The 17,723-nt window shown below is 40.2% G+C and overlaps 2 protein-coding genes across 5 annotated transcripts in view; one reads left to right on the forward strand and one right to left on the reverse strand.

Moving 5' to 3' along the window:
* SMG7 (SMG7 nonsense mediated mRNA decay factor) overlaps window positions 1-5,266 on the forward strand; it is a 91,904-nt gene extending 86,638 nt beyond the window's left edge. For 3 of the 4 annotated variants that reach the window (XM_074308556.1, XM_074308559.1, XM_074308557.1), the window contains exons 19-22: window positions 463-622; window positions 2,077-2,247; window positions 2,360-2,508; window positions 2,928-5,266. In XM_074308556.1, the coding sequence (XP_074164657.1) occupies window positions 463-622; window positions 2,077-2,247; window positions 2,360-2,508; window positions 2,928-3,041 (594 nt within the window). In that variant the 3' untranslated portion in view covers window positions 3,042-5,266. The remainder of the gene's footprint in view (window positions 1-462; window positions 623-2,076; window positions 2,248-2,359; window positions 2,509-2,927) is intronic. The other variant, XM_074308560.1, reaches the window with a different exon arrangement.
* Window positions 5,267-6,072: 806 nt separating this feature from the next.
* Window positions 6,073-17,723, reverse strand: part of NCF2 (neutrophil cytosolic factor 2) — a 38,670-nt gene continuing 27,019 nt past the window's right edge. The window contains exons 10-15 of the mRNA XM_074308561.1: window positions 15,969-16,044; window positions 13,985-14,010; window positions 13,266-13,417; window positions 13,032-13,143; window positions 11,608-11,785; window positions 6,073-7,332 (exon numbers count right to left, since the gene is read on the reverse strand). Of these exons, the coding sequence (XP_074164662.1) occupies window positions 7,220-7,332; window positions 11,608-11,785; window positions 13,032-13,143; window positions 13,266-13,417; window positions 13,985-14,010; window positions 15,969-16,044 (657 nt within the window). The 3' untranslated portion in view covers window positions 6,073-7,219. The remainder of the gene's footprint in view (window positions 7,333-11,607; window positions 11,786-13,031; window positions 13,144-13,265; window positions 13,418-13,984; window positions 14,011-15,968; window positions 16,045-17,723) is intronic.

A 17,723-nucleotide genomic window follows, 5' to 3' on the forward strand; every position in this document is an offset into this window, starting at 1 on the left:
TAACTTTTGTTTATTCAATTTTTCATATTTTTTTCTTCATTTGATCATCATCTAGAAATTTATTCTAGCTTCTCAACCTTCTCTATACCTTCCCTGTTTGGACCAAGTTATAGATTCTCATTAAACTTTTGAGAGTATTTTGGCAGTTCTCATTAATGTCACACTCGTAATTATGGTTTTGTTCTACAGTCAAAGAAATCACTTAATTGACTCTTATGGCTGGATGGTTCTTCTCATGGTGGAAGCCAGGGATATAGAAAAAAAGGAAAAATATTATTATCTAGAAAAATAGTTTAATTTGTGGGGACCAGTGTATCAGGGTTTTTGAACATACAATAAATATATTCATTCAAGAAAATTTATTTTTTAAAGCTTAGAAATGGCTTTCATTCAAGGAAATTAATATTATATCTTGAAAATCTTATGGTGTTTTCATAATTTAGTCTTTGTTTTTAATCACAGGAAAGATACCCAAATAGCAGCATGTTCAATGAAGTATATGGTAAAAACCTAAGTACCAGCGGGAAAGCAGAGGTTAATCCCTCAATGACCCATCAAGAAACATCATTATACTCTCTCTTTGAAGGGACACCATGGTCTCCATCCCTTCCTGCCAGTTCAGGTAAGAAATATGATTTTATTACAGAGATCTTGTATTTCATGTATACATTGAGCTATTTAGACACTGTATTTATTACATAATTAAACTGTTTTGTAGTTATATGCAAAATAGTTATGACTATTATATATATTATATTGTATTATGAGACTATGAGTAAGATGGAGTCATTTTAAAAGAAGTCTTCCTGAGATTGAAAGGTACCTGATGGCAAAATCAAGTGAAAGTCAGCAATGTGTTTTTTAAGCATCTCCTGTTATCCAGACACAGTATTTAGGTCTGAGAATACACAGATCAAAAAAGAGGGGGCGGGGAGGAGGGGAGAACAGGACCACTTAGTGCCTGCTCTCAGAGAACCAGTATGTTATTGAAGAAGACAGAATCTCCATTTCTAAATATTTACAAAATAAATCGAGGATTTTTTTTTTTTGGAGGGAGGCTCCCACAGCTGGGGGAAGGAAATTGGGAAAGAGCTCAGATAGAAAGTTAGCTTGGAGCTGGGCCTAACTGGTTCAGTGGTTAGAGCTCCAGGCCTGGAGTCATGGAGACCCAAGTTCAAATCTGGACCCAAGACATTTCATTTAATTCTGTTGGCCTTAGTTTTTTCATCTATGAAATGAGCTGGAAAAGGAAATGACCAACCATTCCAGGATCTTTACTAAGAAAATCCCAAATGGACTCACAAAACAATTGAACAAAAGAGAGAGACCAAGAAGTCTTGACTTCTCAGGACTAGCCAAGAATTTGTTAAATCCCTAAAATGTATAAAGTCAGGAGAGTTAGTTTTGAGTCCCTGGTCCTATCTTGCCTGATAGTCAAGGGAATGGTTGGCTAGACATGTAGTTAAAGAGAAATTACTCATATTTTGAGTTATTTGTACACAATTTGAATAATAGGGCATTTCAGCTGTCACTCCTCTTTTGTGGTTGTGAATACTGAGTCTTTACATAAAGAATTGCTCTTACAACTAAGGAAATAACAAATCTATCCTCATCTAACATTTCTATTATATTCATATAGTGTGTGTGTGTGTGTGTTTGTGTGTGTGTGTGTGTATTGATGTTTGTATTATATCTACATATGACATTTCAATCTTATCTATAGATTTCTGGTAAGACAAGCTTGTTTGATGTTTTCCTAGACTACCTCTTCAGGTCAGAATCAAGTTATTTAGGTAGGATGTATTCTGGAGGTTTCTAAGTGAAAGTTGTTCTACCCAAAGAGTGGAAGAGACGAGTATAATACCTCTAGGATGTCCTTGAGATAGGGACCAGTTGCATCTGATCATTTCCTTGCTTTTGAAATGAAGTAATAGGGTTTAACCTGCCCCTCTCCTTATTCCCCAAGACCTGTGGGTATTTATGCAATGATTTAAGTGCTCAAATATGTGGGAAAATTTAGGTCCTGTTATATTTGTGAAATACTTAAATTCTGTAGTTTCCTTTATTTTTTAATAGATCATTCAACACCAGCCAGCCAGTCTCCTCACTCTTCTAACCCAAGTAGTCTGCCAAGTTCTCCTCCAACACACAACCATAATTCTGTTCCATTCTCCAATTTTGGACCCATCGGGACTCCAGATAATAGGGATAGGAGGATTGCAGATCGTTGGAAAACAGATAAACCAGGTTAGAACTGATTTTCATTGCTAATGACATAACTAAAGAACCACGATTATGATCTTCCTTACCTTCTGGCAAAAAGTAAAAACTCTTGAAATCAATTCTTTTTTCACTCTAGCTATGGGTGGATTTGGCTTTGATTATCTTCCAGCAACATCATCGTCCTCTGAGACAAGCTGGCACCAGGCCAGCACTCCGAGTGGTACCTGGACAGGCCATGGCCCTTCTATGGAGGATTCTTCCGCTGTTCTTATGGAAAGCTTAAAAGTGAGTAAATTTCAGGAATGCAAATTGATCTGGTGGATTTTTTTACAGACAGATACTGGAGGGGAGTTGATGTAAAGCACATGTATAGAAACGTTGGGGGAACTGGCGATGGTTCATGAGTCTCTTGAATGGGAAAGTTTCCTTTTGGGAAATGTCATTAGTGGCAAGGCGAGAGACAGTAAATGTTTTCCTCTCATCCCAAGCTTAAGGGGGAAACATTTTGTCTAAAATCCTCCTAATGTTATCCAACGGCAATTCTGAGGCTCCTGCGGGGGTTTTGTCTTTGGACCAGCACTTCCAGAGATCACTTTTGCTGCTGGATGGGGCTGTCAGGTGGTCCTTTCCCTGGTCATTGTAAATCACGATGATCCTGAGCCTTTGGGGTTTTCTGCTCTGCTAATGAGGTCTGTGCTTTTCAGTCTATCTGGTCCAGTTCCATGATGCACCCTGGACCTTCTGCCCTGGAGCAGCTGTTGATGCAGCAGAAGCAGAAGCAGCAGCGTGGACAAGGCACCCTGAACCCGCCGCACTGAGGCCAAGGTGGTGACCCTGGTGAACCAAGGCTCCATGAACCGTGGCATGTTGGGTTTGCAGGACTGGCCCACACAGGAACCTGCGGGTGGCAGCCCTCTTTTCTGTTTCTCGCTGTGGAGAGGGTGTAAGTGTTCCACCAGCCCGCTGAGTGTGCACGAAATGTTCGCAGTGCAACAACAAAAAACATCAGGAACTCTCCCGTCCCCCTGGGGCCCACCGGGAGGGAGAGAGGAACTGCTGTTTGTCTCACTCGGTTACCTGATATCACCGCCTCTCACCTTCTCCATCGTGCATGTCCCCAGCCACATGGGAAGGGAAAGCTGAGAACGAAAGGCAGATGGGAGAAGCCAATGGGAACTTCTCAATCCTTTTTTCCTCTTTGGGGAATAAAATAGGAATCCATTAATGATTGCTTTGCTGACTGAGAATGTAGTTAAAATTATTCCTAAACATCTTTATTATTATTACTCTCAGTAGTAAAAGATCACACTGAATTCTTCCATACACAGATGTGCTTGTAGTCAGTGTGTAGCAATGAAAACCTCGTTCACTACTCGTGTCCGAGGTAGGTGGTGACAGGATGGGGGAACGTGTCTCCTCAGCCAGAAGTGTTTCCAGAAGGAGAGTACATGACCTCACCTTTCACTCAGAAAGCTCTGGCTGGCCCTTTCGTGGCCTGGAGGATCCAGCAGGAAATGCCCTTCACTCTGTTGGTACTCCGAACTTCAATCGGGGACACAGTGTGTGTACTGGGGCTGTGCTGGGCAAGCAGGTGACTGCTGTAGGGTTTTAAATTAACGTTTTTGATTCCTGTACATTTTACAGTAGCATAGCAAGCAATCTCACCGAAGCCAGGCTAGTCTGTCCATTCATGGCCTGACCCATTTTAATAGGTAGTAGAAGCTTTCAGTGTGGTTTTTTTTTTTCCCGTTTTGTTTTTGTTTCCCCATCCTATTCACCTACCCTTCCTCCCACCCCCCGAATTTTTCCCTTTACCCTATGCTGGATGCTAGTAGTTTTTATTCCTAATGTACAACATCTCACCAAGAAGCAGCATGGGGTCCAGCAGTTGGGGGCCCACCCCAGAAGACGGTCCAGATAGGCAGGAAGCAGCAGCATATGCACAGCCGACCACGGGGCACAGGCCCAGCTGCCCAGGCCCCTGCACAGCGCCATTCCCCAACCCTTCAGCTCCAGAGTGAAATTCAAGGCACCATGGACACATGCATCTTGGGTGCACAGAAAAGAACAACGTAGTCCATTTTGGAAAAGGCGCAAAGAATGGGAAATAAACTTTTTATTTGATATTTATTCGGGGGAAAGAAGACTGGAAATTTTCTCGTGTAGGAAAAAAAAAAGGACAACAATTCTGTCAGTCATTTCCTGGAAAAGTAATATTTTATGGGAAAATTATGGAAACAATCTAAATGTCCAATTGCTGTGCTGGTGATAAGATTTTTTTTTTCTGGGTTTTGTTTTTTTTTTTTTTTTCCTTTCCTTTTTTCAGTGTGTGAGGGTGTCTGTGTGCTTGCACACTCACACTCGTGTAGGTATGAGGTAATTCAGGACCTCAGAGCTGGGACATAGCTGCAGAGCAGAGCACAGCCAGGAGCCCGGGCATCACGCGGGCCTGGGCAAAGGGGCGGAGTGCACAGCGCTCATCCCTGGGAACGGTTGGATTCCCCTGGCACTTGCAGCATTAGCACTCTCTGAGTTTGACATGGTGTTTTGTTTTTATTTTTGAAAGGTCTCCAAAAGGGTAAAAGCCCCTACCCCAGTGGCAGTATGAAACCCTCCGTGCTTCTCTCCAGCCCTTCCCTCTCTCTGCCTCTTCCTTTTCTCTTCCCCCTGCCCACCTTATCCCAGTTTGTGTGTTTGAGCTGTGCATCCAGGCAGCTGCAACATTCCAGTGTTTGAAATGTCACTGACTCTTGCACCCTAGACAAGCTAACCAGGTTCACCATCTCACTCCCACCAGTGCCCTGAGTCCTAGCCACAGTCCCATTTCTGCATGAGAATCTGGTGTTCGGAATGTTTTCTGGTTCTTGGGGTGGGGGTTCTCCACCCTACCATGCTCATTGTGGAGTAATGAGAAGGGGAGGGGACCCCCAGCAGAAACTGGTTTGTGTAGTAAGCTTTCTTTTGTGTTTTTGTCTGTCTGTGCAAGACATGCAGCTGCTGAAAATCAGCTTTGCCTTTAATTAAACCATGTTCTCTCCAACCAGACCTGTGTGTAGATTGCATTTTTTCTACCTTAGAAATTAAGTATATTTAAAGCCAACATTTCTAAGTATATACATTAACATGGACTTTAAAAAGAGCAAAATAAAATACCATGAGGTGGTTTTTCTGGGGGAAAACAAAAAGGGTCACAGCCTGAATGTACACAAATGTTGGACCTGCTTTAACTAAAGCTTTACAAGGAGCCTAGTGGATGCGCAAAAGACTGGTTTTTCAACTAATTCCCTTTGCTAAGTGAGGGATGACTTAAGTAAAAGTCAGGATTCCACAAATTAGACCTATGTCCATGCTTTAAAAGGGGAGACTTATGTGGCTGATTTATTAGGTCAACATACCTAACCCTTATAGGACTCACTTTGTTTTTTTAAGAAGGGATTGAAACTATGTCTCAAGTCTTTCCCAATTTAAAAAATTACCTTTTTTGTTTTTATTTTTTTTAACGGAAATATGCCTCTCTATTTCCCTAAATAAGATCTATGGCACAGTGTTAATGTAGAAGCTTTGAGTTGTTCTTACAGTTAAAATCTCACTTTTCAAGCTAAGACTACATGTAGTTTGAACCAGAATTACCCTTTTTTTTTCCTGGCCTAATGATTGAGTCACAATAACATGCATCCAAAGGCAAAATGTCACCCTTTTTGGCACTGTTAATTTAATTCTGAATTTGCTTCTTGGGTGCCGCTTTGCACAAACACCTTTGTAACTCAGAAAAAAGTTGATGAAAGCTTCAGACCTCAGTGAGAAGAAATAAATGAAAATAGATCAGTAGGCACAGGCCTTCTGCTCCAATTTATAGCGCTTCACTTCGTTTATTTTAAAACTGTGAGGAAACCAATGTTTTACCATTGTAGTTCATTGATAATTAAACATGAAAAATTTTCCATTGGATGAGCTTAACAGATTTGAATGAACTCATCAGCGAGAGAAAACAAATAACATTTAAAAGATGAACATTTTGACTTGCTTGACAAAACCAAGGAAACTAAAAAAAAGCTTTGTGGGTAAGGCAGAAAGAGTGACTGCTGGAAGGAGCTATGGATGTGTCTTAAGAGTTGGGACATCAGTCACTTAGCCTCTCTTAGTCTTCTTTTGCTCATCACTAAAATGGGGGTAATAGAGAAGCATTGTGGTTACATGGAAGAGTGTGAAATATGACTCGAGGTGTGGACTGAAAACCCCTCTCCTCTCCCCCAGCCCTGCCCCTCCCCAGTATTTTTGCCAGCTGTGAGACTAGGCACAAGTGTATTATCCCTTTAGAGACACTTGCATCCCCTGGAAAAGTCTATTGAGAGAGTCTGTAGAATTGGAAGACCGGGATTATTTCAAGACTTACACTAGAAATATGCTGGTTTTGTGAACCTGAGGTGGTTACTTAATCTTCATGGTGTGGTGACCTCTAAGACTCTTAGATGGCAGAGGGGGTGCCAACTTGCACTAATAAGATTTTCCTCACCTAGGATTACCTGTGAAATCACAAATGTTCAATTCCTTATCTCATGCTTGTACAAGCTACTTCTCAAAGTGGTTCTGAAAAAGAAGGTGCTTTGTACATTTTAATATAAGGATTTTAACCTTGATTACTCTGGCTTCCTGAGAACTGCTTTCTTTTTACTGCTTGGCTAATAGAGCCTTCCATATATTTGAACCTTCAGGAACCTGGCTTGATACTAACTCGTGGACTAAGAGATGCTAGCGATTGATGTGAAACAAGGACTCCGTGTTTTTTGATCAGATCAAATCCCTTGTTCCCTGGAAACTCCACTCGTTATCCAGGTTCCCAAGTGCTTAAGTAACAGGATTTTTAATGAAGGAGAAAAACAACAGATAAAACTTGACAAGGAAAACAGGTTAACATTGTCCAACTGGCATCATGCCTCTGGACAATGATTATCACATGTCTTGGAAATGCTCAGAACTCCTTTTCCAGCTTCCTTGCCTAGGCTTTTACAGCCTGGCCTTCTGGGCCTGTAGCTGCACATTCTTCAACAAAAGCTTTTGGGAAAATGCCCACTTTCCCGTTGCATTCTCCTTCCAGCCATTCATCATTCACTAGGGGGAAAAGGTGGAAAAACACATCATTGAATAGAAACGGAGTGGGGCAATTGCCACATTCAAGTTTTTTACATGTGTTTTGGTCTGAGGTATGTCTTGCCTTATAGCAATACAAAGGTGGCCCAGATGTGAGAATAGTATAGGAAATAGCCCATGAGAACAGAATTCAAGATACCACAAAATTATTAATATGGGATAAGATGAAAAATAATGTAAATAGGATTGAAAATAGGTTCAACTACCTTGTAGATAGCCTTAGACAAACTCCCCTTATCTGTGAGTCTGTTTTTTCAGCTATAAATAAGGCTGTTGGGCTAGGTATTCTCTGAAGTCCTTTATGAACTAAGCAACAATTTTTTATGTGTATTGTTAAAAGCCTGTGTGACAGTATTTGACTAGTAAGGTGTTCCTAGCTTTAAAGATTTAAATTTAGGAGTTCAGGACATTACTTTTTAAAGAGAAAACATGGGTTCTTAACCAACATTGAAGAATAATTCAGTGAAGAAGAGTTCAGATTACTCGTCATGTTTATATTAGAAAAATTACATTTTATTGCAGTCAGATGCCAAAAAACTTTTTGGTTTAGTTAGGTAAGAAATGCCCCCTTTAAAAATCAATACTAACAGTTATCTTTCATTATAATGCTATCTTTGGAATGTAGGCTGTAGGATCCCCTAATAAGTATTCTTTTGGTGCTCATTAAATCAATGTAGGTTTTTCAGATCTGCCTCATGCAGAAAACAAATGTATGGCTATACATTTTTCTATCACCAGTATTTTTCCCTTTTCCTCATCCTCCCAGAAGGCATCCCATATAAAAATATTTTTGGAGGAAGATAAGGTATCAACAGAACTGATGAATATACATAAAAACTGAAAATATATGCCATGTACCAAAGGGATGGACTTCTCACTGTTGAATTCTTAGTGATTTTCTACCAAAGTTTCACTGTGCAATACAGGAACTTCCTTGACAGCAGTTCCTGCCATTTCTACCTTCATGCATGAAGCAGCTGGTTGGACAATTTATACCCACCATTGCCAACTAAAACAAGGAAGCAGCTAAGTGATCTTGATCCACCTCATCACACTAACACGGCTCCAAGAAGTGTCCCCAGATGCCTTCCCCACCATCTTGTCTCTCTGGGGCTGTGTTTATGTACAGTATCCACTCTTTCTCTTTATTATTACTTTCTAGTCCTCTCTTCATTTTTCACATCCCAGAAGTCCAGTATTTTAAAATAAGCCAGGGATCCTTGAAGTCACCTAGACCAGTCTACACATACATAAAAAGACTCCCCATTTATAACATGCTCAACAAATGCTGATACAGCTTTTGCTTTAAGACCTCCAACAAGGGGAAAACCCCATGATCTTTCAAGGTGAACCAATCCATTTGTAGATAGCTCTTAACTCTGAGGAGCCTAAAATGGTTCTTTTGCAGTTTCTCCCCATTATTCCTAGTTCTGCCTTTAAGCTCAACAGAATAAGCCCAATTGCTTTATATCATACAAAAAAAACTTTCCTCTCCTAAATGTTCCCCCAGCTAAATTTATTCAGTTGCCTTGAGAAAACCTGTCCGTTTTCTACCTCCCTCTTAAGCTTGCTTCATTAAGATAAAAGTCTTAGTGGACAAGTTTCAGTGCATCATGAGCATCTCAAAGAGCATCACATGCTGCTGGGTCATTAAATAAATTAATAAATTACTTAATGAGGACATGCCCTCCCCCCAAAAAAAGAAAAAGGAAAATTAGAAATGGAGAAATGGAAGCCTTTAGCTCTGTCAGCCTTTCCACAAAAGTATCAATTTAAGACGATTTTTCCTCAGGAGCAACATTCAAGATGTTTTATTCAAAGTTACTGACTTTTTGTTTGGATTTATACATTTAACAATCTTCTCTGTACACGATAAAGACACTGGACAGAGAACCAGCCACAGTCCCAAGCAGAGTGGGGTTAAAGACCAGGATTTGGTGGCACAAATACCCAAGTTCAAATCCTGCCTCAGGCAGTATTTCTGACTTCTAGCAGGTCACTAACCTACTTTCACTTCTGTCCCAGTTTTTCCTTATCTGTAATAGGACAATAACACCTACTGCAAAAGGCTGGTGTGAGGATGAAATGAGATAATACATGTGCTTTGCAAATCTTCTAATATGATATAAATGCCAACTATTAATAATAATCTTTTAGTGTTCTCTGCCCTCCCATAAATCATTGATCTGCATAATTTAGTAGGAGTTTCCCCACTCATTCCCAAAATTAATGAAAATAGAGTTACAGACCCCTAAAACCTCACAAGCTGTGCTAGTTGCTCCAAGAAATATAACTTCACAACCTTGCATTGTTCAATGGTCTTTTGTGTATATAAAAAGAACTTTAGCAACTTCGACATTTCTATCAATTATAATCTTTCAGTGTGGCTACTGCTTCCCGGAGTTCTAAGGGCTGAGTCCATCCCCATTACCCTGTTTAATTCTTGACCATACCTTCCCGTAAATCCTTCAGAATGGAGTCACCCAATGGCCTGGAGGTCTTAATATTCCAAGGATACTGGCATAACACTCAGGATGTCTGCCTGCTATCCTTTGCCCTTGATACCGATCAGACACATCTTTTCTGACAACATATTTCCTGACCAATATGTTTTAATGTCGAATAAAGTTTAAATTAACTAGTCAGTTTATGTTTATTAAAGCTTAGCTCTGTGAAACACCAACTTAAAAATGAACTTTATGCTTCTGTGTAGAGTTCTAATTTTAATTTTGAGAAACTACCCAGATAAAAGTATTGAGATTAAGAGGGAAAAATAAAGAAGTAAACAGGAATAGGGCACTTGTTCCTTTTAATTAATGACTTTCTATATAATCGGGTTCCCTTACAATTCTAGTTATTGTACTTAAAAACATGATTCAGAGAATGGGTTCAGGTTTCACCAGAACTGCCAAAGTGGCCAAGACAGACAAAAGGTTAAGAACCCTGATCTAATGTTTTCTCTGCAGACTATTTTATATCTTATTGATTGAAAATGCAGATCATTGTAGTATGAGCTAATTTCTAGCATTTCTTTTCACCCCTTTCCCCTATTCCTCAACCTTTAACTCTTATTTGAAGATTTTGGGATGTGCACATAAGAGAGAAGGAGAATCAATCTAAGGATTAAAAAATGGTAAACAGGATCTTTGAGATGATCTCCAACTCTCTTTCGTTAGACACAATTTTCCAGCAGTTACTTCACTTGGAGCTGTCTGATCTAAGTAGTGTTTATTTACATAGTACTAAAATCCTCCTCTTCTGAAGCCATATTGTGGCCTGGAGGGGACTTTGCGGACTTCCTCAAAGGTTCAAGCAAGCAAGAGGGGCTTTGAACGGGGATGGATCATGGTGGCAGTCTCAGGACCAGAGGCGCCTCATGCAGTCGGCTTTCACAGACCCAGTAACTTGAAGATTACAGCCCACAAACACATTTATATAATATATTAAGATGTGTAAACTATTTCCCCCACAATAGCCTTTCAATACAGGAAATCTGAGCAGCATTCCCACTTTACAGGAAATAAAAACAAGAAAATTTCAGAGGGATTCTTTTTGCTCATTCACATAACCAATAAACAGCAGACAAAATTTGAACTTTGGCCTCCTGAGTCCAGTTTTGGTGTCTTTGCTACTTGCTGACACTGCCCCTAGCTCCATTATTTCACCCGTATGGGTCCATTCTCCATAAGTATAAGTCACAAAAATTTATCACCAGAAGTCAACCTTGCTTGTGATGAGCCTCTGAGTTTAGCTAAGTTGGTCCTTAGATAGGAATTGCCTACTATGAAGAGCAAAAATACTGCCAGACCTTTTAGTCCATCAGCCTTTTCTCCCAAGAGGTCTTATTTTTAGATAAAGTCCCTCTGAGATTACCAAGTGACACATGTCTTTCTGCCTTACAACCACCCTTGAGGTAGGTACTACAGACATTATTGTCTCCATTTTACAGATGGGGAAACTGAGGCTAAGTAGCTTCAGCCTTGGCTCTGTATGTTCATTTTAAATCACCGTTCCTGCTCTTTTTTTAAACTTTTGTCTGTCCCAAAATTTCCTAAGCTTTTATCGACTGATAAGGGCTTCAGACTCATAGCAGTTTACATAACTGGAAGCTTGCAGACGATCTGTCCTGTACTGTTTGGGCACTTGGTTAGGGGTCTAATATGAGCAGTAAATTATATAATTAATCATGGAAGAAGAACTTTCAATCAAGCCATTGGGCACACAAAGCCAGCTTACCTTTTGACAATACCATAATCACATCTCCGGCCAGAAATTCCAGGTCTTCTGGTTGGGAAGACTCATAATTGAAGAGTGCTAACACTTGTTTTCCTTCTCTCTGTTGAGATTCTGTCTCTTGGATATTGCCATTCAATGTTTCTTCTTCCTCTGTGGTTTCTGGAAAGCCTTGGTCACCCTGCAAGACCAAAGGTTCCATTTACCCCAGCTTGTTGTACCTCACGGGAAAGAATACTGACCATAGAACTAGTTGTAATACTCAGTACCTCTAATCAAAATGGCAAATTGGTTATAATTGAAGGGAAGTGACTTAAGAGCAGGAATTGTTTTTAAAAAGTTATTGAAAATAATTTAGTTCCTGTCACCATTTCACAAAATATCATTTGTATGTGATAAATGGTCAAAGTGACAGGTAGTAAATAAACATTAGAAACACCTGTAGGGCTAAAAATGTTTGACTTTGTCCTGACTGTCGGACTGTTTCTAGTCCTGAAGGATTCATAGATAAGATGTGAGCATGTAATGTAGAATGAGAAGGTGTGGATGGGCTGTAATCTACCGATGGAGGGAGTATTGACCAATGAAATCACAGATAATTACTTACATTTATGAAATATTTTAAGTTTATAAAATGCTTCACATGCCTGGTCTCATTTGAATTGTGAAGTAGTTGCCATTATTATATCCTCACTTTACAGATGAAGAAACTGGGAATCAGAGAGTCTCTATTCTTTTATTATAACTGGGACTTTGCAGTCAAAAGACAGGGAATGAAAAAGCCTAAGTAAAAGTCTCCTCAATTTTAGAAGAGAGGGGTTTGCTTATTCCTGGGACCTTGCTTGTGCCATTTACATTCAGCTAGGGAAGGAAACTGGATCCAAATAATAATATTTATTTTATCAGGCCAATTTTCCAAACTCATGGATAGCATTGTGAGCTAGGACCTAGTTGTGAGACAGGTAAGGTGTCCAAACATATGAGTCACAGGTTCACACCAACATTAGTGGGGCTAAGAAGAGTTGTGGGTATCAATGGATAGGTAGTAGGCCAATATAACTCCATATCAGGCGTTATCAGTCCTGGGGGGGTTTCTCACAATTGTGCTTGAGCTGGAGATGTCAGTTCTCTCCAGTATCATAAGGATGTCATCAGAAAGGAAATTGTCCCATGGAAGAACCTCAAAATGGCTGTGCTTGATTCATCTAGTTGAAATAGCAAGTTGGCTTTAATTGAAAGGAAATGGGTTAAAGATTGTAGAATCTTCTTTAAAAAAAATCTCTTTCAGGGATCTGGTTCTTGTCATCATCCACAAAGAAAATAAGCTAGAATCCGGTTATAGGGCAGGTAGGGTTTCCAAACACATGAGTTACAGGATCACATCAACACTGGAAAAGGATGAGTAAATAGAATGATGATCTACATACCACTGTGTGTTCACACCAGAGAGTCAGGCAATAATTCTTTGCATCACTCCATGCAGTTTTCATGTTTTCCTCTGAAAGAGTGACAAGGTCCTTGTCGTCCCCAGGCCGATAGCTGTTAAGGAGTCAGAAGTAAAGTGAGAGGACATGACGGCGCCAGAAATGGGCATCTCTACCCCTGGTCATCAGCCAGGTTGCTCTGCCACTATCTCCCTCCATTCCCTCACAGGGACGCACCTCAGCTTGGTGTGCTTGGGGAGCAGCTCCAGTTTCTTGCACACCAGGTCCAAGATCTCCCTGTAGGGAAGCCCAGGATGAACCTCCATGGCCACCGTGTACTTGTAGTGCACTTTGAGGGTGTACAACGTGGGGACACTGAGCTTTAGATCCTGTGAGAAGGTCAAAACGAGGTTTTACCAGAGGCAGATCTCTTGGCAATGCCCTCAGGAGCTCTAGGTTTTAATATCAGATGTCTTGGAATTGTGGCTTTGGAACTTAGCACTCATCTCCCATCTCCTATCTCATGTAGAAATTCTCTCTGATAGAATCAGGTACATCGTCAGTGTTTCCTTAGTAAATGTTTATTGACCATGCAAGAATCCAAAACCTATTTCTTTGGGAAATGTGTTTGCAAAGGGCTGGGAAAACCCCTAATCCAGAGACTTGATTTGGTTGGTGTGATGCAAGGAATACTGAGTGGGGACCAAGAAGCTGAGTTCTAATTCTATGTCTGACACTGTCATTATTTGACCTTAAGAAAAACATTTTACTTCTGACTCTACTTCCCTCATCTGACAAATGATTGGAGAAGACTAAAAGGTAAAAAAGGTAGACTAAGCTCCTTTCCAGCTCTAATATTCTAGGAGCCTAGGACTGGCTTCTTCCCCTCACTGATTCCTATGGCAAACAAACAGGTTTGTTCTCCTCCCAGATGAAACCAGAAAGAAAAACTTTACCATCTGCTCTTCTGGTTGCTTCATGCCTAAATGCAGTAGGGAAAGAAATAAGAAAACTCAAGTAAGTGAATTGTACCTGGCTAGCACCTATCCCATGCACAATGGGGCCTTCAGTGAGCACTGGCTATTTGTTCAGAAAGGCTGCAGTCTATTTCTAATAAAATACTTCCTCTCTATTTTACCATCAATGGTAAATGTAGAAGACAATTGTTTTTGAAGTTTAAGCCACCACAAGACATGCTTCAGCATAAACACTAAATTGAGAGTTAAATAAAATGGGCTCAATTCCCTGTTATTCTGCTAACTTCCCATAAGTCATCTGTTTCCTCATTTATAAAAAATGAGAGAGTTGAATTAGGTGACTTTTTCTTCCCCAGACAACAGCTGCCCTACTTCCAATCTCTTCCTGACTTAGTCCAAAGAATTTAGGATCTAGCTAGCTAGCACAGTGGTGTTGAAAGAACTTTGGATTTGAAATCACAGGGTCAGGGTTCTTGTGTGACCATATTCTAGTCTGTAAAATAGACTCTTCCTTCCTCTCTTCCTTTGTTTCTTCCTTTCTTTCTCCCTCCCTTCCTTCTTTCCTCTCTTTCTTTCCTCCCTTCCTTCCTTCTTTCCTCCCTCCCTTTCTTCCTTCCTTCTTTCCTCCCTCCCTTTCTTCCTTCCTTCTTTCCTCCCTCCCTTTCTTCCTTTCTTCTTTCCTCCCTCCTTTCCTTCCTTCTTTCCTCCCTCCTTTCCTCCCTCCCTTCCTCCCTCCCTCCCTTCCTTTCTTCCTTCCTTCCTTCCTTCCTTCCTTTCTTTCTCTCCTTCTTTCTTTCTCTCTCTCTTTCTTTCTCTCTCTCTTTCTTTCTTTCTCTCTTTCTTTCTTTCTCTCCTTCTTTCTCTCTCTTTCTTTCTTTCTCTTCTTTCTTTCTTTCTTTCTTTCTTTCTCTCCTTCTTTCTTTCTCTCCTTCTTTCTTTCTCTCTTTCTTTCTTTTTCTCTCTCTCTCTTTCTTTCTCTCTCTCTTTCTTTCTTTCTTTCTTTCTTTCTTTCTTTCTTTCTTTCTTTCTTTCTTTCTTTCTTTCTTTCTTTCTTTCTTTATTTCCTTTCTTTCTGTCTCTCTTTCTTTCTTTCTTTCTGTCTCTCTTTCTTTTTTGCTTTATTTTGTTAAAGTTTTTTTTCAAAGTAATACAAATCTATTCTTCTGTCCAGGAATATAGAATCATATTGATAAGTATTAAGGGACTCTTCCAGCCCTTCAGAGTTCAAAAATTCTGTTTGCTCCTCAAGTTTCCCACAGAAAGCATTAAAGCCCTTTGACATCCCTAAAATGCAAGGATTTCACACTCAGTATACAAATAGACCTAGCCTCTGCTGTCAAAGAACTTAACCAGTAACTGATATTTAACATCAGAGTGGCTTTGGAATTCATGGAATTATATAAAATCAAAGACTGCTATTTGAAATTGATTTCACTAGTCATTTTTTAGTCTGTACTTGACTAAATGACTAGTCCAACCATCTTATTTTCATAAAAGCTCAGAGGTAACCTACCCAACATCACATTTTGATGCCATGTTTCTCCAACTCCAAAACCAATATTCTCTATTAATGCAGGGTTGTAACTTCCTAATACTCAGGGAAATTAAGCAAGTATTTGCTAGAATTCTTTGTCACTTGCCATCAAATGATTTGGGGTTTGTGGGAAACTACTTTGTCCAAGAGAAGAAGATGCTGGTTCTGCATATTCATAGAGTATTGTAAACATCACCTGGGATCACCTCCTCCCAGATAAGAGAGTATTTTGGATGTACGGATTGACTCAAAGTCGTGCAGAGAGGATGTGTAATTATTGGCTGCTGGTGACTTCAGTTCTTGGATAGAAAGGAATCTTCTTCCTTTTTTTTCTGAGGCACTTGGGGTCCTCCTGACTTCAGGAATGGTGCTCTATCCACTGCCCTACCTAGCTGCCCCAGAAAGGAATTTTCAAAGAAAGTCACTAACCTGAGGCTGTGTGAGGCTTTACAGGAGCTCTGGAATTGGGTGGTGCTGGGATGTCAGAATTTGGAGAGGTTTCCTCCTGGACATGAAAGTGAGTGTCAGTCAGTTCTGTAATAGGATTCTTTTTATTTTTTTTAATTTTTTTTTCCCCTTAGGCTGGGGTTAAGTGGTTTGCCCAGGGTCACACAGCTAGGAAGTGTTAAGTGTCTGAGACCAGATTTGAACTCGGGTCCTCCTGAATTCAGGGCTGGTGCTCTATCCACTGCGCCACCTAGCTGCCCCCTATAATAGAATTCTAAGTGATAAAAATAGATGAGACCAAGTAGAAGTAATTTCAGTGAATAGTTGAAATAATAATAAGAGGACAAAAATTTGGAATGGAGATGGGCAGGTTTGAACTGGGGAAAATGTAAATGAAGCTAAAACAAGTACCAGAAACTCCACCAAATGCACCCCTATTGCTCCCCGTCCTTCAAATGCAGCTGGAGACATTTGATGTGCAACTTATTCCACCCCTGTACCATGGGGGCTATACCCACAGTGCTCAGGGGCAGAGCTCCAATCCTCTGCAAAAGGAGACATTTCCACACATTCTCAGAGGGTGCACGATTTGTCAAAGCTTTTTCACATAATCTAGTATTCAGAGACCAACTGATTCTGAGAGATGGCAGAGTATTGAAGGACTCAGGTGGTCTTTTGTTTTGTCTTTCTATCCCCAGCCTCTGAGAAATGCCTTCAATATAGTAAGTACTTATTGAATTGAATTGAGAAAAAACAGATTTATTGCATGCTCTAAAAAAATCAGAATGCACTCTATGGCAGACGGGCTTGAAGAACCACTGAGAGATCAAGTAAAGCCAGAGGGGAAGTCAGGGAAGAAGAAGAGAGGAGGTTTGCCTCAGAGGATGGGGAAAATAACACTTTTTCCATAGGGACTTCTAATATGACACTGTGAGTCAAATTTCTCTCCCTCTATCCTTCCCCCATCTCTGTCTCTTTTTGTGTCTGTCTCTGTCTCTTTCCCTCCCTCCTTCTCTCCCTGTCTTTCTCTTTCTTCCTTCCCCTTCCCTCTGTGTCTTTCTTCTTATCTAGTATCTTTCAGACAGCAAACATGTATTAACCACCTATTATGTGACAAGCACTGTCCCTGGTCCTGGAGAAACAGACAAAAAGGAATAGTACCTTCCCTTAAAAATCTTAAATTCTATTGGATGGAAACAATGCAGATACAGATATCTGTAGGAAATTGGTTTAGTTCTTATTTTTGTCTGTCCTTCATTTTTGAAGAGGATTGAAGTAATTACAATTACTTGAGAAGATAGTGCATCTGTAACTGATGGGATAGGGGATAAGAAAGGAGCTTATGTAGGAAGATGCATTTATGCTCAGCCTGGAGGTTCTCAGAAACGGAGGTAAAGAAGAGGAGCTTTCCAGGAATGGAGGACAGCCACTTCAAAGGCAGGGAGCTGATGTACATGTTGGAGCTGGGGAATGGGGAGCAAATAGACCAATTTGGCTGAAACATGGAGTGGATAAAGGTGAGCCGTGCACAATAATCATAGACAGGTAAGCAAGAGCCTTATTGTGAAGAGTTTTAATTACCAGACAAGTTTTGATTTCATTCCTAGAGATCATAGGAATGCACTGGAGTTTCTTGTTCAACATGTATTTAGGAATATCAATTTGACAGCTTTGTGGAAGACTTAAATGGAGAGAGGACAAATGAGAAAGGAAATAAGCTACTCATTTTTTCCAAGT

The sequence above is a fragment of the Sminthopsis crassicaudata genome, chromosome 4 (assembly GCF_048593235.1).
Source record: "Sminthopsis crassicaudata isolate SCR6 chromosome 4, ASM4859323v1, whole genome shotgun sequence".
NCBI classification, from domain to species: Eukaryota; Metazoa; Chordata; class Mammalia; order Dasyuromorphia; family Dasyuridae; genus Sminthopsis; species Sminthopsis crassicaudata.